This window comes from Typopeltis vanoorti, chromosome 16, assembly GCF_054136105.1.
Source record: "Typopeltis vanoorti isolate ZY-2024b chromosome 16, IOZ_Tvanoo_1.0, whole genome shotgun sequence".
Classification (NCBI taxonomy): Eukaryota; Metazoa; Arthropoda; class Arachnida; order Uropygi; family Thelyphonidae; genus Typopeltis; species Typopeltis vanoorti.
Window position 1 is genome coordinate 105,783,981 of NC_143564.1, and position 27,034 is coordinate 105,811,014.

Consider the following 27,034-nt stretch of genomic DNA (forward strand, 5'->3'; position numbering starts at 1 on the left):
TGGCAGGAAAACGACCCAGAAGAAAATCATAGGCAGATTGATACGTAAAAAGTGCCCTAGAAGATAGAAATATAAGATCTAATAATTGGAGTCTTGACAGTTAACAGACTGATTTAGAGAAAAATTGAAGATAGGAAGTTAGTAATTATGTAAATTTTTCATGTATTACAATCATATCCTGTACACTCCTTGAGGGTACATGTCAGGAATTTGATATTGAGATACAAGGAAATTATATTGTTTGTTTAATCCTTTATCAAAGTGTAAGCAAACAAAGTTAGCGCCTGAAGCATTTTCAGGACTGGGGCTACTCGTTTAAAGAACCTAATGACTTCACATTACTTGGATAGTATTCCAGAAGGAAAGAAGGAAAATGGGTGTCAGTTCAATGTCAGTAACAGGGAATAATAACTAAAATATAAAGAAAAAAGTGTATATAAGTTATATACAATAAATATGGTCAGACGTTCCTTCAGTATCTTGCAAATCAACTGCATCAAATGTGTACAAAGATGTTTACATGTATAAGGCACTAGAGAAGAATAGATATCTGCAAGTTGTCCAATTGTGTCATGCAGACTGCAGACAAGAATATACAAAAGAGCATATGGGTAGATTATTATGTCTGTACACAAATGCTAAGAGTATCAGAAACAAAGGGATAGAGTTTGTTGCCTTAGTCAATATGTTGGGACTTCAGATTGTAAGCATTAGTGAGGACTGGCTATCAGAATCAGACATACTAACTGATATTGAGTGTAAACGGTGCACTATTTTTAGGAAGGATAAAGAAGATAGGAGAGGAGGGGGGGGCATGCTGCTAATGATATCAGATGACTTGAATTCAGTTAGAGCTGAGACCTATGATTGTAGTACTACTAACAGTATTTCATGTGGCATTCAGTTTGTAGCCATATCGTGTGAGGTGGAATCTTTTTTACAACATAGTAGGATGTTGTTACAGACTTTGTGGATTGGTTGCTAGTGATGAAAAAATGCATCACCAAATAGAAAAGATGAGCACGGAAAGATTAATCATAATAGGAGACTTTAATTTTCCAGATATTGATCGAGTAGCAGTAGAATCTCATGAGAAGAATGAAAATGCATTTATTAGGCTGTTGTAGGATAACGTCCTTAATCAGCATGTGACAGAAGTAACTCAAAGTCGAAGAGTGATATATTTGATTATAGTGTCAGAGGACATTTCAATTAAAGATATAGCTATTCTTTCTCTGGTTGGTGGCATGGGGGTACTCACTTTTCAAGTGACTAAGTTTATGAATGTTCCATTCAGAAAAGATTACATGGAGAACTACAAAGCAGGAAATTATGACCAACTGAGGAGTATACTTATATATGTGGTGTCGAGGCTAGCTGGTGAACGGACATGCTATCGGAGAGCTCCTGAGAGATTTGTGTTTTTTGTTGATTTATTGGTGTTTTGGATTCAATTTAATGGACTTAAGTGTGTAATTTTGGTATATTATTGGAGCTTTATTAGCGTGGTTAGTGTACTAAAGTGTTTTATAACATAATCTATGTCGGGAAGTCGCCGCTAGATGAATTCGTAATGTGTAGTGTTCGTGCAAGCTCCAGATAAGATAAGTATCATTTTCAGTTATCGATACAAATTACTTAATATTGTGTAGTTTTGTTTTGTTTGCCTTGCGTATTTTAGTGCGTCTATTTTTGGTGTGTTATAACATATAATTTGACAAAACACGTTGCAAATAAGTATGGCATCTGTGCGAAGGAAAATGGCGGCCAGTGAAGGTTTGCCATCGTTATCAAAGAACGGTAGCATAAAAGAAATGAGTCAGTGTACTAGCTGTGAAATGTACGCTTTGCGGAGTGCGGTCGGAGTGTGGTTAGATGATAATAAAGGATTGAATGTATGTAGAAAATGTAGGGAGAATGAGGAATAGAAGTGTATTTCGGATCGTGAGTGTGATATTTTTGTCAACCTTCAGAATGAAGGAAATAGGAATATGACAAGAAACGGCAAGGTTGTACATGAAAATTGTGAGAGTGTGAATGTAGAAAGTGTGAATGATAGTATAAATGGTTTCTCAGAGAACAAAAAAGATGAGATAGATGCATGGAGTGAGATCGCGTTGTTGAATAGTGCGATAGAAAGAGCAAAACAGCAGCTAGAGTGCATGAACAAAAGTAGACTGAATGAACCAACCAATAATAAAAGGTATGACAGGAAAAATAGACGTATGAATGTGAACATGAACAAAATGAAGGATAGAGTGCTGTATGGAGACTCGTTAGTACGAGGTGTGTTAGTAGAGGATTTGACAAAATCGTACCAACCTGGTGCGACCATAAAGGACGTAACTGCGTCTATTAGAGAGCAAAAGGAAAGGGTGAAAGAAATGATTGTTGTGGCAGGTACGAATGATTTGAAAGGAGATAAAATGGAAATGATAGAAGACCTGAATGAATTGTTTGAGGTAGCAAAAGAAAAGAGTGAGAGAGTTAGAATGATTAGTCTTTTGCCACGGTATGACAGTGAAATGTTTAAAAGGAGGGCCATAATTGCGAATGACTTCATGCGTGGGTTATGTATGACGAGTGGTGTGGAATTTGTGGATGTGTGGAGTGAGTTTGATGGGCGAAAGGATCTATATAAGATGGATGGCTTGCATTTGAATGGTTACGGTGTAAGAAGACTTGAGAAAGTGTTGCTGAATGTAGTGGATGTGCAAATTCAGGGAAACTAGATTTGTTAGGGGGGGGGGGGGGAGTAGAGATACAGTCCTTATGGAGGCAGTTGAATGTAAGAATGAATATAATATGCCAGAGCAAATAAGGACAACAAATCTGAGTGGGATAGTTAATATAAGGCAACAAGGTAGGGTTGGGGCTAATGGGGGTCTTAAATTCATGTACACTAATACTAGGAGTATTAGGAACAAGAAAGAAGAGTTTTTGGCCATGGTTGGCACTTCCAGACCACAGGTTATAGGTATTAGTGAAACATGGCTGACTGTAGATGATATAACTAGTGGGATTGAATGTGATGGGTATAGTGTGTTCAGGAATGACAGAGAGAATAAAATGGGGGGAGGAGTATTGTTGATGATAGCTGATGAGCTCCAGCCAAGGAGAATAGAAGTTGAATTGCAGGATAGAGAAAAGAGCACATTTGAGGCCATTTGGTGTGAGATTGTGGCTAGCAGAACTAAATATACAATTGGGTGCTGCTATAGACCAGGTGATGGAAAAGATGGATGGCGACAGTATGCACAAGCAAATAGAAGAAATGGGTGGAAGGAGGGTGATTATTATGGGAGATTTCAACTATGGTCGCATTGATTGGAGTGAGGAGAGGACACACGGGAGGAAGGAACTGGATTTTATGCGGTTATTAAGGGATAACTATCTGCGACAGCATGTAATGGAAAATACTAGGGGTCAGAGAGTGCTTGACCTAGTAATTACATCTGAGGATTGGCTGTAACAAATATGACCACATTGCCACCAATCGGTGAGAGTGATCATAGGGTCTTAACTTGGGAGGTGGCTAAAGGTGTAGAATTTTCAATTAAGACAGGGTACATGTGGAATTATTGGGCTGGAAAGTATGACAAGCTTAGGAGTTTGATTGGTTCAGTGCCATGGCATGTACAACTGCAAGGACTAGAAGTTGATTGTGCATGGGAGGTAGTTAAGAAGTGCTTGCATGAAGCAATGGCTGACTGTATACCTAGAGTCCGAATAATAAATCAAGTAGGGGTTAAATGGATGAATAACACCATTAAGCTTGAGTTGCAAAAAAAGAAACAACTATGGAGGGAATTTAAGGAGAAGGGTGACCGGCAGGCACATGAACGGTATAAAGCGCAGGCCAGAAGGGTGACGAGTGTGGTAAGAAAAGCAAAAAAGGATTACGAAAGAACATTGGCCATGCAGGTTAAAGAGAATCCTAAACAGTTTTTTAGATATGTAGCAAGTAAAAGGAAAAATGTACATGGCAGAATGATTTTAAAGAATGCCGATGGTAGGGAGTTAACTGAATCAGTTGATATAGTTGAGTTACTGAGTGAGCACTTTGTAAGTATATATCATCCAGGTGGTGACATTGCAGAAACGAATAAACCAGTAGATTATATGGGAATTGTGGTGAATGAAGTGGAGGTGAGTAGTCTATTGCATAACCTCAATGTCAATACATCCGTGGGATTGGATGGTATACCAGCTCGTGTCGTACGAGAAGCAGCTAAAGAATTGTCAGTACCCTTGACCATTTTGTTTAATTTGAGTCTCGGGTCTGGGTTAGTCCCGAGCGGGTGGAAAGAGGGGAAAATAGTTCCACTGCATAAAGGTGGTTCCAAGACTGCTGTTGTAAATTACCGACCGATTAGCATATCAGGAATCATTGTCAAGGTCTTAGAGAAATTAGTCAAGAAAAGAATACAGGATTGGATAGATGAAAATGGGATATATTGTATGGGGGACAACATGGTTTTGTGAAGGGTAGATCATGCCTCAGTAACTTGCTCACGTTTTATAACACAGTGACGGCTGAACTGGATAGGGGTAATGGGTTTACAGTGATACTACTGGACCTTGCCAAGGCCTTTGATGGGATACCACATGGAACACTAATCAGTAAACTGGAGCAGATGGGTATAGATATAGGGTTGGTGAGATGGATAGGAGGGTGGTTGAAGGAGAGATATCAAAGAGTGGTTTATTCAGGAGTGGAGTCTAAAAGACGTCTTGTGACTACTGGAGTGCCACACGGCTCTGTTCTTGGACCACTGCTTTTCAATTTGTTCATCAATGATATTGGAAAGGATCTGAGAGGAAGTGTTCACTTGTTTGCTGATGATGCAAAGTTGGGTAGAGCAATTGTGAGTGCACAAGATGTCAAAATTTTACAGGATGATTTGGATAGTTTGGAGGACTGGGCTAGGAAAAATGGATGTCAATTTAATGTGGCAAAGTGTAAGTTTATGCACTTTGGGGTGAAAAGAATAGCAGCAGTATATCGCATTGGTGGAATCATACTCCAGGAGATTGATGAGGCCAGGGATTTGGGAGTGTTGGTGGATAGGGAGTTGAAGTTTATGGGGCACATTGCAAAAGTAACTAAAACAGCTCACCAAATCACTTGGCTTCTGAAAAATACTTTAACATGCAGAGACGAACAAGTTGTTGTTCCTCTGTATCGAGCCTTGATAAGACCCCATCTGGACTTCTGTGCCCAGCTATGGGCACCAGGGTTTCTTTGTGATGGGGAGGAAGTGGAGAGGGTCCAAAGACGAGTGACCAAGATGATAGCAGGTCTTTGGAATGAACCTTATGAGAATAGGTTGAAGATTTGTGGGTTGCAGAAATTGGACGATAGGCGAAGAAGGGGTGATATGATTGAGACATTCAAATTACTGAAGGGTTTTTATAAGATTGATCCAGAAGATATTTTTGAAAATATGACTGGTGGTGGGAGGACTAGGGGCCATGCATGGAAGCTGGGCAAGAGCGTGGTTGACAAGGGTGTTAGAGCTAGGTTCTTTACTTGGAGAGTGGTAAATGAGTGGAATAAGCTTCCAGAGTCTGTTGTGGGTGCTACGACCGTGAATGAGTTCAAGGCAAGGTATGATAGATACTGTGCGAATGTTGAATAGTTGTTCTTGACATGATGTTAGGGCCTCCCTCGATGAGTCTGTCGACTCCTTGGAGTTTCCCGGAATAATAATAATAATAATAATAATAATACTTTAAATGCTTTCCATGCACTATCGATATTCTTCCCATCCAGATCCCATTCCATTGAACCTGGATCGGAAGAATATCGATAGTGCATGGAAAGCATTTAAACAATACTTAAATGACGATATCGGAATATGTCCCGAGAGTTCGAAGAATAAATAGGGATAGGAGTGGAATGAATGTGTAATCGTACTAAGCATGAGATTCGTAAGAAAAGGATGATGTGGAAGGAATACTGTGTGCATAAGTGTGTCTGCTATGAAAATGATAAGCAGCAGGCTAGAATATGCACAACTGTTTTATGGAAAGCAAAATCTGAATGTGAAAAGAAACTGGCTCTGCAACCTGAAGACAACCCACAAGAATTCTATCAATATGCTGCAAGTAAAAGAAAGAATGAATATGAAAGAATAAATGCAGATGGTGTGAGGGTTACAGATGCAGAAGAGATTGTTCGACTAATGAGCACCCACTTTGTTAAAAGCTATCAACTTAGTGTATGCAACATCGAGCTCACTGATTCCTCTTCGCTGGATGAAGAAACTCAGGTGTATGAGGATGAGGTATTACAGCTGTTCCACAAACTGAATAAGAATTCAGCAATATGGACTGATGGGATGTCGGCATGTGTACTAAAAGAGTGTTCAACTGAACTGGCTATTCCTTTGACCAGGCTCTTTAATATGAGTCTCAGAACAGGAAAGATTCCACAGGAATTGAAAGAATGTGTGGTAATTCCATTTGTATCTCAGGAATGGTGGTGAAGATTTTGGAAAAATTGGTTAGAGCTTGCAATCAGAATGAGTTGACAGTGGATTTCTACTTTGCAATGAGCAACATGGATTTACTAAGGGAAAGTCATGTTTTAGCAATTTGCTCACATTCTATAACAATGTTACCAATAAACTAGACAAGAGGAATGGATATACCATGATGCTTTTGACAGAATACATCGTGGAGACTGTTGCATAAATTGGAAAATATGGGTTTGAATTATAAAATATTAGCATGGATAAGAGGATGGATGACTATCAAATATGAAAAAGTGGTATACATGGAATGTGAGTCTGTAAGATTTAAGATAACTAGTGTTGTACCATAAGAATCAATGCTTGGTTCACTGTTATTCAATCTGTACATTGATATTGGAAATGATTTGACAAGCGACATATAGCTATTTGCTGATGATGCAAAGATAGGTAGGGTAATTAAGGAATGATGCTGATATTCAGTACTTGCAGAATGATTTGAATAGACTGGAATTGTGAGCATGGGAAAATGGATGTCAGTTCAATGTCGGTAAATGTATAGTTATTCACTTTGGTGTGATTATATTGGTGGGATTATGCTTGAGGAAACTAATGAGGCTAGGGATCTTGTAGTGTTAGTAGACAGGATGTTGAAGTTCATGGGCCATGTAGCAAAGATTGCAAATACAACTCAAAAGATAATTGCAATCCTGAAACAATGTTCACATGTTTAAGATAAGGATGTTATTTTGCCTCTTTACAAGTCATTGATAAGACCTCACTTGGACTATTGTGCATGGGTCTGGTCTCCTGGTTTTCATTGTGATTCTGATATATTGCAGAGTTCAAAGGAGAGTTAAAAATGTTATCACAATTGTGGAATACTAGTTATGAAGACAGAGGTGAGAATTTTTAGACTGATGATACTAGCAAACAGGAGGAAAAGATGTGATGTGATTGAGACTTACCAACTTCTGAAAGGGATCATACAGGATTTCAGCTGATGGAATTTTTCAATTTATGGAGGGTGGGAAAAGGACAAGAGGACATCCTTGGAAGTTGAGAATGAATGCTACTGAGAACATGGTGAGTGCTAGATTTTTATCTCATGGGGTGTTGTGAATTGGAATGGATTGCCATTGGATGTTGTGAGTGCAAGCAGTGTGAATGAATTCAAGAATCAATATGATAGCTGATGTGTGTAGTATGTAGCCTCCTTCAATGAGGCCCTGACTCCCTGGAGGTCTCTATTAATAATAATAATATGGTGTCATCGAAACCATTTTCAACAGACTCAAACCACTGTTCTACCCAGGCTTCCCAGTATGTATTCTTCATCAGAATCAGATTCTGCTGCCATTATTTGGGTATAATCTAATAAATATAGCATATAAGAATATAAAAAACAAACAAAAAATAAAAAGATTCAAGATCTCGCAAGCATTTTCTAAATGATATAAAAATCTCGAAATATTTCAAGATATGAAAAACATAACTCACCATTTCAACTGTGCCTCCAGTAATAAAAACAATATCATAATAATGTCTATCAAAAACCCTTAGGTATTTTTTTTTTAGAAGTATCTTGACTTGTAGCATAAAATGCTCATGTGAGGTAGAGATCATGCACAAAACTGCAGCTTCATCTAGATCACTGAAGGTAATCCCCAATCTAACAGATAAGCTTAGGTGTTGACGATTATTCATAACTTATTTTTAATGGTATGAACAACTGCAAACAATTTTATCAAAAGATGTTTTATTAATTGCTTATGTTTTGCTGAATTTCAAATCAGCATCATCATTTAAAGCACAACACAAATTGTATACGTGACAGTGATTAAGTGAAACATCACAGTTGCAAAGGACAAAAGATCTAAAGTCCTATTTATGCACCCTCTAATCTTGTAAAACAAACAAACAAACAAACATTACAGCTATGTAGGAGATCTGCTCACACATGTCACCTCTCTCTGGACAAATGTCATGGAGAAGTTTGGCGAATCCCAAGCGGTTGCACTTGATATCTCCAAGGCGTTTGACTGGGTCTGGCACATGGGCTTACTAATCAAGCTGCTATCGTTTGGTCTGTCTCAAAACTTCCGTAGTAGGATTGCCAGCTTTCTGTCTGGAAGCACACTATGTGTGGTAGTTGATGTTTGCCAGGGTTCCACAAGGTCCGGTCCTCTCACCAACCCTCTTCCTGCTATATATCAGTGACCTACTTCAGCTGACCTCCAACCCAACACAGTTTTGCAGACAACAGCACACTGCACTCCTCCCTTTCTTTTGATAAACCTTACTCTACACAACTCACCTTAACCAACAGAACACCAACCACTAATGCCCTCATTTCTGATCTCCAAGCCATCCTTCAATGGGGTTCAGATAACCTAGTCAATTTCAATGCTAATAAAACCCAGTACTGTCTTTTGTTTCATAAAAAAAGAACCATTTTCTCCCAGTATTATTTTTGACAACACCCAAATTTCCAGACAATCTGAGATTTCTCTTTTTTGGAATTACCCTGATATCAAGCCTCTCCTGGCATAAACACATAACAACCATTGCATCCTCGGCTTCTAAAAAACTAGGATTTCTCTTTCACTGAAGACATTACTTCATCCCTGAACAGTTGTTAACCTTATCACAAATCCTCCCTACCATCGAATACTGCTCTCACAAATGGGGTGGGACCCCGAAAAGCTCCCTCAAAATGCTTGACTCAATACAGAGGAGCGCAATCAGACTTATTAATGACCCATCTCTTACCAACTCACTCCTCCCACTTTCGCACAGACGATCAGTCTTCGCACTATGTATATTCTACAAATATTTCCATGGAAAATGTTCATCTGAAATAGTATCAATAATTCCCCCACTTAGTACTAAGCTCATTGGAATACGTGCAGCTGCTGCTCAGAATCCCTTCACAGGGCACCTTGAAACCCACAGAACGAGTTTCTTCTCCTCCTCTTTAACACCTCGACCGGCCACGACATGTATAGACATCCAGCAAAATCTGGATACGATTCTATAACACCTATTGAATAACATGGATAAGAAGTGCGATTTGATCTCACTATTCATCCACCACAGCTGGTAGAGAAGTTAATCCCCGCAACTGTGTACTACGGAACATCTTCTCCTTGCTGTGTTCCTCACGGAATACAATATACAGTCTTTCAAATCAAATTTAACACCCCAACCGGCCACGACATCTATAGATATCAGATTCTATGATATGATATGATATGATTCTGTAACGCCTATTGAATAACATGGATAAGAAGTGCGATTTCATCTGACTATTTCATCCACCATGGCTGGTAGAGAGGTTAATCCTTGCAACTGCTCTACTATGGAACGTCTTCTCCTTGCTGTGTTCCTCATGGAATACAATATACAGTCTTTCAAATCAAATGTGAACAAGTACCTTCTTTCCAACCCACCACCCATACACAGTACTAATGTACTATAGGTTGATCAACCAAACTCTCGTGTATGGGCTAAACATTAAAAAAAAAGAAAAAACATCGCAAGTGCCAATATAAGTGTTACGAAACCAAAACTAATAATATACTAAACAGAGAAATAATTGTAAAAAAATTCATAATTATAAATTATGATTATTTTTGCACTTGCGCATTGTTTCTTTCAAAGACTGAAAGGTTTGTATGTTGTTGAGTAAATTGTAGCTAATGTTATTTGTTATTGGTAGGTGTAGTTTTAATTATTTCTTTCATTTTTATAATTCTTACATTATCCTTAATCCTGAAGAAACCAAACATTAAATTATAAATGTAGTTGATTTTAAAAAAAAAGTGACTCTCTATTAATTTACTTTATTATGAAAAGAACCTACTGAAATCTGTAGGCGAATGGTATTATATTATTTTGTTTTTTTATATTGTATTATTATTGTTGTTATTTTTACTGAGATATTTAAATTTGATAATTTTTTCAAGTTTTCACTGTTTAAAAAAAATGAATTTATTTTTTGTAGGACATTAAGCAATGCAGATATTCATTCCAGGAATGAATCTTTTATGGAAACTATGAAAGAGCCAGGAAATACAACTACAAGTGATGTTGTTCCTGCTGATCAGTCACCTTCATCTGCAGAAGAAGTATTTTTTTTATTTTTAGTTTTATTTTCCTACATGTAATTAATAGTTACACAGATAAATATTTTTAATCTGTGATGAACATTGTTTATTATTGACTTTTATGTTTGGATTGCTTAAGAGTCACTGCTAGATAACTGGGATGAGATGAGACCTCCACATTGCCTTTAAAGATTGTGGAGAACCAACCAAAAGAACCAGTGCTTCTGACAATATACTCATAGTTCATAAAGCATACTAGCAGTTATCTACCAGGATACTCCTTTATTAGTAGATATCCTGGTAGATATGTACTAATACGGTGTATCTACTGTGAGTACATTGTCAAAGCCCTGGTCAAAGCTTAGCTGACTAAACTGTTACATGTATTGCCTTAAACTAAAACAGTTATTGTATAACAGTGAAATATCATGCCACCTAAGGCAGCATCTAGTTAAACGAAAGTATCTTGGAACCAGTGCAAACAGTAAAAAGTCAGTTACTTGAACAAACTCCAACTCAACTTCAATGGAATGTAAGATTAAGTATCATAAGCAGTATCAGTGAAATAGAAGCAGAACTGGCAGAAGAATTACTGAAGTACTTAACATAATTGTTGATACCAAAATATTGAATAAAAAACAGTTCATAAATGACAAATACAAGATGCTATGTTCAGGAATAATGCTCACTGAAGGAGTTCTATAGCATTCAACACCGAACATGAAGATAATCTTCTTAAAATGGCAGGCAGTTTCAAGTAGTGTGATGAAAGCAAATATCAAAATGGGAAATGGACATCAAGGCTTATTTGTGTATATGATTCCACAGAAAGGTTTACTAGGAGGAAGTAGAGGAAAATTTTGTCATTAGAGAAAGCAGCTGACAAAGAAAATGGAAAAGCTGGTTCTTGTTGGAGATAACAGGAGAGTAGGAAATGATCACCAGCATGATGTTGGGCACAAATTCACATGGAGAGAGGACATTGGAAATAAGAAAAACTCATTGCCTGTGTTATTGTTGACAGTGATATCTTCATACTGGTTCAGGACACAAGAGTACAGCGAGTTTGAAATAAGAAGTGATTACCATTTTGCTTTGAGCATGATGAAATTGAATCATATTGAAAAGTGTGTAAAAAAAGTTTAAAAAAAATCAGTTTCAGAAGTGAACTGGAGACCCAAATATGCCAATATTCATAAAAAATGCAAGTTTTTAAAACAAGGGGCTAAACTTTGGAGACTCGTTGGAAGACTGAAGAAAACATTGATTGATTCAGCCAGGTAGGATATGGTGAAGTTCCCTGCAAGTTTAGAAAAATTAGAAATCCACGGTGGACTCAGGAACTTAAACAGGCAGTCATGAAAAGAAGTAACTGTATTGAAAATTCTTAGCATGTAAGTCATCTTGTGCTCTGAGAAATACAAATTAAAATATAAGAAAGTGAAGCAATATGTAAAAGTAAAAGTATCGGAACAAAAGTCATGGAAAGACTGGTAATAATAGAGAAATTAAATATCAGGTGTCAGAATGGAATGTTCTTGAGGCTATTGAAAAAGCTTAGAAAGGGAGTGAAAGGTTACTGTAAAAGGAATCTGAGATCATAAAAGTGAGAGAAAAACTGAAGATAAAGTTATTCTGAATGTCTTGACTATTTTTTTAATATCATTCCCATACAGAAGAGAGAAGAACCTCCAACACATCAGTACCATGTGTTAATATTTAATGAATTTATTCCTATATAGGCTGCGCCATTGTTATTTATAATGTGTATTATAAATAATATTTCATTTACTAACAATTATTTTTATTTTTGACTCCGAGTGTCCCTATATGTTATTATATTTGCACAAAGAGTTCACTCCAATTGGTGCAATGACTTTAACTCACTCTTTCAGAATCCAACTAATCATTGACTCAACACCAAGTACAAAATAAACACATTTAATAAAACTTAAAACAACATATATACACTTCTAGTAAAAATACATAACTACAATTACAGATTATATGGATCCAAGGCCTTATTTAAAAATTATAAACTTACTCTTAAGACAAAACACTTTTTCTTTCACAATCAAAAAAATGTTCATAGTCTTTTTCTTTTCCTGTTAAGGCTCTTTTCCAGAAGTTACAAGGTTCTGTACTTCAATTTTAGGATCCCTTTAAAATTCCTTTTTACTGCCTCACACAAAACAAAATCAAGTTCCTTCCTACTTGAATATATCTTGGCCAGTTTATAAAAACTTAGTTTCAAGATTTCCCTTTTCTTTACTTATTCCTTCTTGAAACATATTATTTCCACTATTCCTTTTTCGGAATACAATATGAAATTTCCTTTTAACTGCCGCACACAAAAAATCAAGTTCCTTCCAACTTGAATATTCCTCGGCCAGTTTATAAAAACTTAGTTTGAAGATTTCCTTTTTCTTCTGTACTTATTCCTTCTTGGAACATATTATTTCCACTATTCCTTTTTCGGAATACAATATAAAATTTCCTCTTGACTGCCGCACACACAGAAAATCAAGTTCCTCCCAACTTGAATATTCCTCGGCCAGTGTTCTAAAAAACTTTTCCGAACGCTCTCTTGTTTACCACTGTAACTTGGATACGCAACGCTTTTCTTGTCAGCTGTCAATCAAATATCAAGTTCACTCCGGGAGCATGCGCACTTCAACAACGTCAGAAACTACGCATTGTAAAAATATGGCTGACTCGCTGTATCCACCAGCGCTGAAGAAAGTCTTTCATAAACACAAAATTCAACATTTAAAAATACTACAAACTTTCTTATAAATAATACAAATAATCAATTAAGTAAGTACTTCAATATTTTTACTTCTTTACATATTACTTCTAACATAATATTTTCATAACGAGCACATCACAAGTGCAGACACTGCGTGTATGAAAACAAAAACTAACAAGCAAAATTAATACGTAAAAATATTCAGAATTTATAATATGATTATTTTTACACATGTATAGAGTGCAGGTGAGACTTGGGAAAGGTATAAAAAATACCATAAAGATATTGTTATAAGCCTTTACTTTGCTTTTCCTTTTATTTCTTTTCTATATCTTACGCTGTTGGTCTTTATCTTTAATTTCATCTAATATATTACTTTAATATATACTTATTTATCTCTATTCGTCTAAGTCACTTGATATAACATTCTTTCTCCCCTCTTTTCTACTATATACCCTTAAATAAAATATTTACTTATTAATATTTTTCACAGCTATCTCAATTCTCTCACATGCAAATAAAGCGTTTACTTCCTACCAAGTATTCTTTCCATTAGTTCTTTGCAGTCTCATTGGCCTCTTTATATCTTATGTTTTATCTAATCACACAACAATCTGATGGAGTTCACCATAAGTATTAACAAAATTTATTTTTTCACTGTGCCAGCTAATATCTTGGATAGGCAGGATTCTTACCCAGAGTGACCCTCTCAGAGTGATACATGAAAATTAGATCGAATTTAATCTTGTCCCTCCGTTTTCTTATTTCTTCCTCACAGTCGTGGCTGGCTTTAGGAGTTTATATACAAGGATTTTACCCGCTTAGTTCGTTAGTATTTTATGAGCGGTAGTTTTGAATTCATAAGACAAAAGCAGATTAGGCAGGTACTTGAATGAAACATTTTAATAAGTTTGAGGAATTATGCAAATATACATTATAGACATATTATTAGAAATGCTCTCAAGGTAAATCAAAGGCTCAAAATTCAATACACTAGACACACACATACAAACTTGCATTGACCACTATTACAAGCATCTCCTTACATTAGGTTTAGCTCGTTCAGAGATATTCTCGGCCTCGTAGGGCAAACAAATCTTAACACAACCTTGGCTCGTACTAAGTCATAGGCTAATCTTACAGTTCTTTAATTTTAGTCCATTACAAAATACTCTCTTAGGGGATCACACTCTTCTATAGCTGGAAATAGGAATTCAAAGGTCTACCTTACAGTCTCTGATCTTAATTTTCTTGACCTTCTTCCTGCCTTGTCTGGTCATCAAGGCCTTCTGTTTTAGTTTCTTATGAGGATATCTCCAGTCGGACTATACGAGTGGAATCTCAGCGGGAAAGATGGAGGTGACACGGTAACGTCGCCTTGACCGGGCGGCATACATTTGGTTCCTCCGTCGCACGACAACACACAGCTATCCTAGTCCAAGGATATAGCTTGGCCCATTCCTAACGCTGTGACAGATGAACCAAATGCCTTCCACGACTAGCCAGGAACTTCTCTGATAGCGAACTCGACCACTGTCCGCAAGATCTGCAACCAGAAATCCAAGAAAAAAAAGCCAGGAATGGTGCTTGCATGGCCTTTTTGTTTAATTTTCTCCTCTCGGTGTTTCTCGATCTTCGCAATGCGTGCCAACGCGGTCACGTGTGTTTACGTCAATCTCCTTAGCTCTCTCTATTTAGTCACACGTGTACCTGATTTCTCTTCTTGGAAGGCACTTTGGTTTTTCTTTCGAGTACTTCTTTCCCTCCCTTCTTATACATAATACAGGATGGCAAAAGTGACCCTTGAACTCTGACTCACAGGCTTAGCTATTTTAGTATAAGAGATGGAGTTCTTAAGTGGATATGCCAGCTTACATTGATCTCTACATCTGGCCCTCACTTAATACAGATTATTTTTAACAGCTCTTTATACAATTTTATACTATTCCTAAATTTTAAATTGATTTGCATTTACAAACAGCTTACACTTATTCTGTTGCCAACGTTCCATATTCTCTGCCTAAGTTGTATTAAAGTTGCGACCTGAATATTTTATAATAAACATTTCTTAGCCTTTTCAGGACACAACAATATTAATGGTATTTTTCTTGAAGAGTTGGAGGATATAGTTCAAGAACATGCATGCATGCATGCTATGAGAAAGGCATAGATGGAATGGAAGAGGAAGAGTAGGTTTTGTTAAGCTTGGTTGTTCTGAAAAGGAATGTTGGCTGCTCCTGCTCTTAACAGATCCAGTAGAAAGTGGTTGCCAGATCAGGGTAGTAAGTTCAATGGAAGCACTTGTAGAGACATCAGTTGAAACAGTGCATCTGTGAGATAGAGGTTGAAATGGGTCAGTGAGGGAGCAATCGTCTATGATCTAAATTGCTTTCTTCTGAATGGCATTGAGAATTTTCAGTGAGATGTTAAGTATATCTCCCCAATCTTGTTAACAGTATTCTAAGGATGGCAGATATGGTATTTGCATAGAAATGGCAGCTGAAAGTGAAAAGTAATATCTTGAGTGGAAAATGAATGTCTAGTTTTTTTGCAGCTGAGTAAGCTGTTGATGTGATGTCTTTCTGTCAGTAGAAGCTGGAGGTAAAGGATCAGTACAAGAAGAGACGTGATTCTGTCTGATGATTTGTGTATTACTGAGAGTAAAGATAGGTGAGCTTTTGTGAAAGAAAAGGCAAGACTATATTGCAGAGTTCTTATATGAATGGTTGTATACCTTTCATGGGTGGGAATCACATTAGTTAAGTGGGTAGGTTAAGGATTTTTTCTATTTTTATTAATTTTTATCTATTTTTTTTTTTTAATCATCGTTGCCATTTCAGGGATTTTGCCTAGTGGCCTGTTCTGCTTTCATTCCATCTTTTCTTTTATTGACCCTCGCTTCTTTATCATCCTACTGGGTGATAAAGTCTCGAACTGTCCATTCTTCAAATATGTTTAGTATACTTTTTATGGTATTCATATATTTTGTACAATACAGAGTCCATTTTTAGTTCTTTATGTGTATCTTTGCTTTTTTTTTTTTGTCTCCGAGAGCATAGCCTGCTGTTCTATATAGAAATTTCATTTTTTCCAGTTTCTGTTTTTTTTTTCTTTTCCCTGCAGCTTTTATGGTCCATAATTCACTTTTGTACGATAGAGCAAGTCTTGCAAAAACTTTATGTGAACACTCTAATTCATGTATGCTTTTGAATTTGTTTAGTTTGAAAATATTATTGTTCATCCCTGTTGTCTTTAACATTAATATCAAAGTTTGAAATTTGATATTAAAGTCAGATTCTTTTGTATATGATGTAGAGAATCTGAGTTAATTTGTTCTAAACTTTTATATTCAGGTATGATTTTACTTCTGACAGGAGATGGGCCTTTAAAAGCCATGAGTTTTGTTTTGTCTGTTGATATTTGCATTCCAAATTTTTCAGCAATTATGTTAAGGAATATATTGATTTCCAGAGTTCATCCATTGGACATCCTTGAGATTATTGATTTCCATTCTGTAACTTTTTCATTGATTCTTACAGCTATTTGGATGTTTTCACACATGTTAGTTATTACTGCATGTGACTGATTTAGAATGTTTAACTTCTTGAGTGTGATCCACAGTTAGTTCCTTAAGATTTTGTCAAAAACTTTTTGTTAATCTACAAAAGCTATGCATGTTTTTATGGTCCATAATTCACTTTTGTACAGTAGAAAAGGTCTTGCTGCATATATTTTTGAATTTGTTTAGTTTGAAAATATTATTGTTCATCCCTGTTGTCTTTAACATTAATATCAGTATCTCAATATTATTATAATATTAATAATATTAATATCTCAAGGATGCCCAATGCTCTTCCATTAGGATTTTTAATGTAAAAGCTGGGACAATAGTTTTTTCAGAAGCCATCTTGTTCTTCACAAAGTTTTATCTTCTGCATATATTAAATTTTCAAGTTAATATTTGTGAATGTAACTTATAACCCATATTTAAAATACTTATATTTATTTCTGTATATCTCTCATCTCATCTTCATTATACCCTCTTTTACCTTGCGGTGCAGAGGGTTTATTAATCATAGGACCTGAAACCATTCACAGGATAAGGTGGTCAGTCCTATGCCCCAGTGTATTCTATGTTGAGTGTTGAGTTTTCAAGGCCAGTTTGCCTGCTTTGCAGGTTGAAAAACCCCAGGATAAACTAGGGAAAAACCCTACTGTCCATGCCCAAGACCGGCTAACTTAGCTGTGGCTGAGGAAGATCCTTCAGCTCCTCACATCACCGACAGGAATCGAACCTAGGACACTCCTTCCGCAGGCATATGGTTGCGAAGCGCACAGGCTAGCCGTGCGGACATTTCTGTATATAATAACTGAAATTTGTCAACAGGTTTGGAAGAAAATATACTGGCCTAGAGATTAGAAAACAACAGTAGACATATACATCCCAATTCCAAAAAGACATATACATCCCGATTCCAAAAAAAATCAAATTCTAGAGATTGTGAGAATTATAGAACCATCGCTTTAATCTCACATGCAAGTAAAGTTATGTTGAAAGTGATTGAACAAAGGTTGGAGCCATATGTGAATATAAAAATTCCATAAAAATAGGTGGCCTTTAGGAGGGGTAGAGGAACTAGAAAACAACAAATAGCAAACACGAGATGGATTATGGAAAGAACAAGAGAATATCAGAAGGAAGTATTCATCTGTTTTATTGATTATAAGAAAGCTTTTAATTACATGGATCACAGTAGACTGTGGATTGTAATGAGATCACCTGAACATCTAATTCTCTTCATAAGAGAGCTGTAATGCAACCAAGAAGCTTCAGTAAGAACAGTCTTTGGAGAAACAGACAACTGTCTGTTTCTCCAAAGGGATGCAGTTGCTGTATATTTTTTCCCTACCTTTTAAAATTTATAGTGAATATATTATGAGAATGGCTGATTTAGACAAAGATCTAGCTAGAATTAAGATAGGTGACTGAAAAATAAATAATTTAAGATATGCAGATGATACCACCCTCATAGCAGAAACTAAGAAAATCTGAAGTGGTTGATTCTATTGGTTAAGATGGAAAGTAAAAAGTAAGAAAGCCGATCTTAATTTAAACATCAGCAAAACAAAAGTGATGGCTTCTGGCAATTTAAATGCATTTATTATAAAGGGAGATAAAATGGAGATCACTGAAAGTTATGATTTACTGGGGTCCAGAATCAGAAATGATGGTAAATGTGAAGATGAAATTAAAGAAGGATAGTCATGGAAACAAAAGTGATGTTATACCTGACGAAAATTATGAAAGACAGAAATGTGAGTAAGGTCATAAAAACTAGAATTGTGAAATTAATGGTATTTCCAGTAGTGGTGTATGGATGCAAAAGCTGGTTTATTAAGAAGAAAGACAGAAAGCATTTGATTAATTTGAATTATGGGTGTGGAGGTGACTATTAAGAATTCCATGGAATGCAAGAATGATCAATAAAAAAAGTTTTAGAGAATATTAAGACAGAATGCTCCTTAGAAATGATGTTCACTAAACAGAAGTTGATGAACTTTGGACATATTATATGAGCTGATGAATCATTGGAGATGGCTATTATGTTGGGGAAGATTGAGGGAATCAGAAAAAGAGGAAGACCACAAAAGAGTTGGATGGACAATATAAAAGAACCTACCAACTTGAACTTACAATTATTGAAAGAAAGGACAAGAGCCAATTTGGATGGAGAGCCTTTATTCACAGGATCACCAAGAGTTGAAAACGACTGGATGGCGCATAACATTCCTGTATATTTTTCACTGTTTTGCTTATCACCTTCTTTTGTATATTGGAATGATAATGGCCTTGTTCCAACTTTCTCATATATTTCCTTGCTGTCAGATATTGTTAAAACAGTATCAGGATTTAGTTTTAATTTTAGTTTCATTTCTATCTTTCTATATATTTTGAAAAAGTCTAAGCAGGTTTTCGTTTTTATTATCATCATCATCATCATCATCATCATCAAATTCCTGCCATGTACCCTCAAGGGGTGTACAGGATATGACAGTACTACATGAAAAAATTACATCATTACTAACTTCCTATCTACAATTTTCCTCCAAATCAGTCTGTTACTTGTCAAGACTCCAACATTATCAGATCTTATATTTCTATCGTCTAAGGCACTTTGTACCGTATCAATCCACCTATATCTTGGTCTTCCTCTGGGTCGTTTTCCTGCCAACCTGGCAGAGAACACTTGTTTTGCTAATCTTTCCTCTCCCATTCTATTTAAGTGACCATACCATCTGAGATTAGCTCTGCTAACGCATTCCTGGATGCTGACAATGTCAAGTTCTTTCCTAATATCCTCATTTTTAATATGATATTGCCATTGATGCCATCTGTTCACGCCTCTAATCTTTCTCAGGACTCTCATATCTGCGGTCTCTAGTCTTTGGTCAAGTGTTTTACTTCTGACCCAGCTCTCAGATCCATAAGTTAAAATTGGTTTGAACACAGTCTTGTATACAGCTAATTTAGTGTTCCGACTAATTTCTTTCTTATTCCATATGAATTTATTCAATTGACTTCCCACGATACCAGCTTTGCTGATTCTGTTGTCTATTTCTATATTTAGTTTACCATCTTCAGTAAAAATTGTGCCTAAGTAGCTGAAATGTTTTACTTGTTCCACAGGTTCTCCATTCACAACACAGTTGACATTTTCAACGATTCTGCCTATTTTCATTGTCTTTGTCTTTTTATTGCTGACCTTCATACCATATATATTACAACAGCTATTCAATTTAGTCAGAGAATCTTGCAGACTTGTAGCGGATTTATTTAGAAGTATAATATCATCCGCATAAAGCAAAGAGCTGACATTAACATCTCCAATTTTGATATCAGGTTTAATACCACATTCCTTCATAATGTGATCCATATAGATAATGAATAACAGAGGGGATAATGTACATCCTTGTCTCACACCAGATTTAACATTAAACCATCTTCCTGTACTTCCTTCAATTCTAACTGCTGACTCACAACTCAAATAAAGACTAAGTATTGCTTGATATAATGCCCCATTGACACCATATAACTGCAGCGTATTGAATAGCTTCTCTCTTGGCACCTTGTCATATGCCTTTTCCAAATCGACAAAACTTAAATACAGATCTTTGTTATATTCCCATGCTTTCTCGACTATTTGTCGTAAAGTGAAGATCTGATCCTGACAGCCTCTATTTGGCCTGAATCCAGCTTGTTCTTCACCAAGCTTTTCTTCCACAATTCTTCTCAACTGTTTCTCAAGTATACTTGCATAGATCTTGCCAGGAACACTCAGTAGGGAAATACCTCTGTAATTCTCACATTCAGTTTTATTTCCCTTTTTATATATGGGTACTATGAGAGCTCTACTCCAATCATCGGGAATTCGTCCCTCTGTCCAGGCTTTCTGAACTATGCAGTGCAGCCACTGTAAGACTCTTATACCACCATACTTCAGCATTTCTGGTCGAATATCATCTACTCCTGCTGCCTTTCCACATTTCAAGCCTTTGATGGCTTTTTCTACTTCAAGTATGGATATGTATTCCTGACTGCATGCCTGGTCAGTGTTTTTTATCACTGTGCTGTCATCACTGCTTGTTTCATTTAGCAGTTTTTCAAAGTAATTACTCCATACTTCAAGGATATCTTTTTCTCCTGTTTTCATTTCACCTTTATCATCTCTAATTCCTTTTACAGCACTCTTTCCTCCATTCCTAAGCTTCTTCAACAACCTCCAGAATATTTTGCCACCTTCTTGATATTTATTTTCTATATTCTTGCCAAAGTCCTCCCATGACTTTTGTTTAGCTAGTTTTACACACTGTTTAGCTTTCTTACATTTGTCTCTGTATTCTGTAAGAGTAAAAGCTGACTTATTTGCCAGGAACTTTTGATATGCTTTCTTCTTTTCCTTCACTGCCTCTTTAACTTCCTGTGTCCACCAGGGAGTTCTGATTTTTTTATCCTTGCACACAACCTCACCACATGCTTCTCTGGCAGAATCAATCAATGTTTCCTTCAGAGTTTGCCACTGAATCTCCAAGGTTTGATTCCTGTTCTCAAACTCTTTCATTTTCTTTTCAATAATATTTCTGTATTTTAGTCTACAGATCACATCTGAGAGCTGCTCAACTTTTATTCGCTTTAAAACTTTCTTACATGTTATTCTTTTCAATATGAAATTCAATTTTATCCTGCTCAAGACTAAATAGTGATCACTTCCAATTTCAAATCCTCTGTACACTCTTGTGTCCTGCACCAGGGAGAAAACATCACTATCAACAATAACATAGTCAATGAGACTTTTCTTATTCCTAGCCTCTTCTCTCCATGTGAATTTGTGCACATTTTTATGTTGGAACATGGTGTTAGTAATAACCAGTCCATGTCCTGAGCAGAAATCCAACAGATATTTGCCATTATTATTAGCTTTGCTCTTTTCTCCAAATTTTCCCAAAATATTTTTGTATGTCTCACAATCATTTCCTACTCTACTATTTAGATCCCCAACAAGGACCAACTTTTCCTTTTTCATTGTGTCAGTTGCTTTTTCTAAAGCCTCAAAAAATTCCTCCACTTCTACCTTAGTAGAACCTTCTGTGGGACCATAGGCACAAATAAGTCTCATTGTCCAGTTCCCCATTCTCATATTTGCCCACATTACTCTACTTGAGACTGACTGCCATTCAAGAAGATTAGCCTCGTATTTTGTGTTGAATACTATGGCTACTCCTTCTTTTCCTTGATTGTCATTGCCTGAATATAACATTTTGTATTTATTGCTCAGAAAGATCTCACCAGTTTTGGTCTTTTTTGTTTCAGTCACCCCTATTATGTCGATCTGGTACTTATCTAATTCCTCAGCTAGCTCCATTTCTTTGCCATTCAGGCTTCTTACGTTGATAGTACCGATCTTTAACTCTGGTGATGTTGAGTTGAGGTTTGTTTTCAGATTTGTTCCAGTAGCTGACTTTTCGCTGTTCGCCCTGGTTCCCTGGCGAAAACAACGGGGGCCTTGTTTAACCGGGCGACGCCCCAGCCGGCATGAAATTTTGTCATGTCGTACCATCATTTTTTATTTTGGTTTAACCAATAAGAATACAATTTGGTCGGCTAAATCCCAAATTGCCAGCCCATCCTCGTTCGTTCAGTATCAAAGTAGATACCCAACAGGGTGCACCACGAGAAGGTGAGGATTGGACATTAGGTCAGAAGCCCTGGTCGGTTCTCCGCATTCCTTTAAAGGCTATGTGGAGGTCTCCTCTCAGTTATACAGCTTTGACCCTTAAGCACCCCCGTTTTTATTATTTAAAGTTTAACTTTTTATTTTACCTTTTTGTACATGTTTTTTAGAATTTTTTATGCATTTGGTCTCTTCACTGTAAGATTTCTTTCCAATTTTGCTAAAGTTATCCTATGTTTCTCTTTTCTTTTTCCTGCATACTTATTTTGCTATTGCTGTTTTGTATTTATAATTATGAGCAAATTGCACAAGAATTCAGTTTACATACAAAAAATACCATTGGTGGTGGTGGTGGTAGTAGGTGATAGATTACATTATCTGTTTATGGCAGTTGTGTCATTTTGGTAGTTATAGCCGAAGGATTAAGCAGGGGAGATGCAAGTTGTGTATAGTGGAGTAGAATGCCCTCCTCCGATGAGTCCTTGTACTTTTTAGATGATAGAGAACAGCTGTAAGTTCAGGAGCACATCTCTTGAGCACTGTGGGTGGAATTTCATCAGACCTGTTGCCTTTGTGGTATTTCTTCTGATTGCTTTCCTACAGGAGGCATGAGATGTCATGTCCTGGACAAGGAAGGAGGTAGTTTGCCACCGTCATCTTTCTAGGCAGTTGGAAACAAAGAATGGAAACAAAACATCAACCTTGTCTTTAGGTGATGTTATAATTCTACCATTAGGGTGAGATAGAGGAGTTGCGCAGATGGACAAAAGTTGTGCCCAGTAGCTTTATTGAGGGGCAAGAAAGCACATCTGCTAGTGGCACAAGCAGCAGATGTGCTTTCTTGCATTTTCTACATTTATCCTTGTTGATTTTAGACTTTGCCCTTTTAATGGTGGTTTTACAAGTGGTGTGGACATCCACTCAAGCCACTTGTGAAAGGCTGTTTACTTTTCTTGAACAGCTCTGGCACACTTTTTGGAGAACCATAGTTGAGATATGGGTTGGAGAATTTGAACAGAGTGAGGAATAAAAGTTTCCATTCCAGTTATCATTATTTCTGTAACAAGATCACAACAGGTGTCGATCTGAAGAATGAAAACAGTAGTCTGACCATGGAAATTACAATTAAGTCATGCAAGTTCTCCCACTTGACATTGCTGTAATGCCAGAGCACACGATGTGAATTACTGAAGGAACAACATTCCACCACAGATGAAACTTGAATGAGATTGTGGTGTGAATTGCCAAGATGAGTAGTCATCTGAACAGAGTAGTTAGAAAGAGAACTAGTTAAGAAAAGATCTACAGTGTTGGATTCTGGGAGGGAGGGAGATGAATGATCCATTTTAAGTCATTGCTTATAGCAAAAAAATCTCTGCCACTCTTCCAGCTTGGTCATTGAAATTCAAGAAAGGAAGCCAAGTAAAATTATGAACATAGAAATCACCAAAAAGAATAACTTCACTATTTGGAAGTTTTGACTGTATGAAATAAACTTCTATTTCCCTTTCTTAAAAACTGATATTATATTAACCTTTTTCCATTCTTGGGGTATATTGCAGGTAATCCAACAACTATTTATCAATTGGAGGAATCTTATTTTAAAAGAAATATCACTATACTTAATTAACTCTGAAGTAATTCCATCTGTTCCTGCTGCTTTTCTTTCTTTCTTTCTTTTTTTTTTTTTTCTTTTTTTTTTTTTTTTTTGATAAAGCTTTTTGTTCATTCCATCATCTCCAGTAAGTCTATTACTGTATTACTTGCATTTTTATTTGATGGTAGTTGTGGTTCGTTGCAGTTGGTGGCAGTGGCGGCTCGTGGCTTGAAATCGTGGGGGTGCTGCAACTTTCAAAATATACATACACACTGTAAGTACAGTGTATGCGTGTTTGAATAAAATATCAAAATTATGGTAAAAATTTTTAAAAAAATTAAACATGAAAAAATATTGTTTATTATCAATAAAATTATACAGTTTAGTGTAATTCAAAATTACTTAAAAATAAAATCCATTCCTTTAATTGTAATTAAAGGAATGGATTTACAATTTTTGGGCATTACAATAAATCCTTTAATTGTAGTATTCAAATATTTAAAGAGATGGAGTAAACATGTTAAACACTCTACTACTGGCGCAAACTGCATATAAACATCAGTGGAACTGCGTGATGGACGGTGCCGCATTACGCTAATAGCTCGCATCTCACTATGACGTGCATATGCTTACACTCATAGCAATATGACGCTGTGGTAAATACAGTACTGCTAGCGTCTTTCGCCCTCCTAAGTGCTACAAGATGGATTTTTATTATTTTTATGCAAAATAAGAGAATTGTATAGGATTGTTGATGATAAAATTAAATATTACAAGCAAATATAAATAAATTAATAAATCTATTTATATATCGAGAAAAATTGAGGGTGCTGCAGTTTTGCAGTGCCTATGCACGAGTCGCCACTGGTTGGTGGATTGAGTGGTGAAGACGGAGAGTTGTAGAGTAGGTGCCCTCCCTCAATGAGTCTTTGGACTCCTTGGAGGTGTCATGTAATAATAATAATAATAATAATCCTATTTTTCTTCTTCAGGAGCATATATTCCAATTACCGTTAGGTAGCTTCTTTCAGATTTCAGTCCCACAGTTGCTACTCTTTCATTAATAAAAGTGTAGCTCTTAATTTTGGTCTTCCATTTTTGATCAGTAATTATATCTACACTACAGCTTGTTCTTTTATTCTGTTCTACCCCACTATTATATCATTACATAATCTGCCATTTTGACAGTTCCTTTTAATTTTTTGTTAGTTTCAGCTATATTTATCTTTTTTTTCCTTTTAACTGTTTGTTGAGTTCTGTTTCTTTCCAGGCTAAACCCCAACATTCCATGTGGCAACATTTAATATATCCATTATTCCATATCGTTTGCCCTTTTTTTCTTGCTGTTGTCATTGTCAGTAAATCCATCCTGCTTCTCCATGAATGCTTCTGAGTGTATCTGTTTTTCACGAGAAGAGGTTACCAGCCAGCCATTCGCTCAACACCCAACCTGGAGACTTTCCTTTGACCTGTCCAGCTAGAGTGGCCTATCGGTGGCAATGCTACCACTGGCATAGCTCTCAGGTTTGTTGGTACATGTAAGCTCCTCACCATGACAAGGTGGGGATACCATTGAGAAGTTTTTATTATTATTATTATTATGATGGGTATCTTCATGGAGTTAGAAGATTCATTGCAGAAGACTCTACATAGACACACTATTCTTTATTTACACAATACCTATCATATTTCTCCTTAAACTTATTCAAAAACAAAACACTCACAATCACCTCTGGCAATGCATTTCATACATTCACCACCCTCCAAGCAGAAAGTCCTAACACTCGTGTTAACCATTCCAGGGATAACCCCATCATCCTCTCCCTTCCTGAACATCATACATAAAAATTTCGTTATTATTATTATTATTATTATTATTACAAGGAGTCCAAAGACTCATTGAGGGGAGGAACCTATTCTACAAGTCTCTGCCTCCACCACTCAATCCACCAACTACAGCAAACTGCATCATCTATGCCAACACCATCTACTGTCCACCACAACCACTAGTATTTTCACAGACAACGGTGAGATGCGAACCTACAACCTTTTGACTGGAGAGAAGATACACTAACTACTCGGCCAAACAGGTTGTCATCAGTATTAATCCTGTAAAACCCCTTAAATAACTTCTATGCTTCTACCATATCTACTTTCTTATGCCTATCTCCCACAGACCTTCAATCTCTGCTCATAGGAAACATTCTACAGACCTGCAACAATTTTTCACGCATGTCTCTAAAATTTCTCAACTGCTTCCTTATCCCCAAGAAACCCAGGGGACCAGACTAGAGCACAGTAATCCAGATGTGGGTATATCGAGGCCTTATAAAGAGGAATAACAACTTCCCCTTATCTCTACTTGTTAATGTGTTCTTCGCTGGCCAAGTAATCTAAGCAATATGCCCTTTAAACTTGCACTCTCTGTCTTGATCTCCACCCCTAAATCTCTAGCTTCATCTATTTCCTGGAGTACAGTGCCATCTACGTGATACATAGCTTGTAATCTATTTATCCCAAAATGCATACATTTCTCGACATTGAACCACTTCTTCCCATACCAATTGCTTATATAAATTGTCCTGCAAGCTCTCCACGTCGCCTTGATTAACTATTATTCTATCAGCAAACAACTGAATATTTCCTTTCAGGTTATTTCCTATATATCATTTATGTACAAATTAAACAGAATGGTCCCAGTACTGAACCTTGCAGCACACCCGTCACTGGTTTTCATCTCGATTCTGCCCCACCATATACCACTTTTTGATATCTGTCCAGTAGCTACCCTCCTATCCACTTAACCAGTGTCATATCCATCCCATCATCAAATTCCTGACATGTACCCTCAAGGGGTGTACAGTATATTATGA

The 27,034-nt window shown here is 36.6% G+C and overlaps 1 protein-coding gene across 2 annotated transcripts in view; it reads left to right on the top strand.

Moving 5' to 3' along the window:
• The window catches only part of Pi3K59F (phosphatidylinositol 3-kinase 59F), a 586,771-nt gene that overhangs the window by 267,731 nt on the left and 292,006 nt on the right, over positions 1-27,034 (top strand). For both annotated transcript variants that reach the window (XM_090405919.1, XM_090405920.1), the window contains exon 11: positions 10,483-10,606. In XM_090405919.1, coding sequence (XP_090262045.1) covers positions 10,483-10,606 — 124 coding nt within the window. The remainder of the gene's footprint in view (positions 1-10,482; positions 10,607-27,034) is intronic.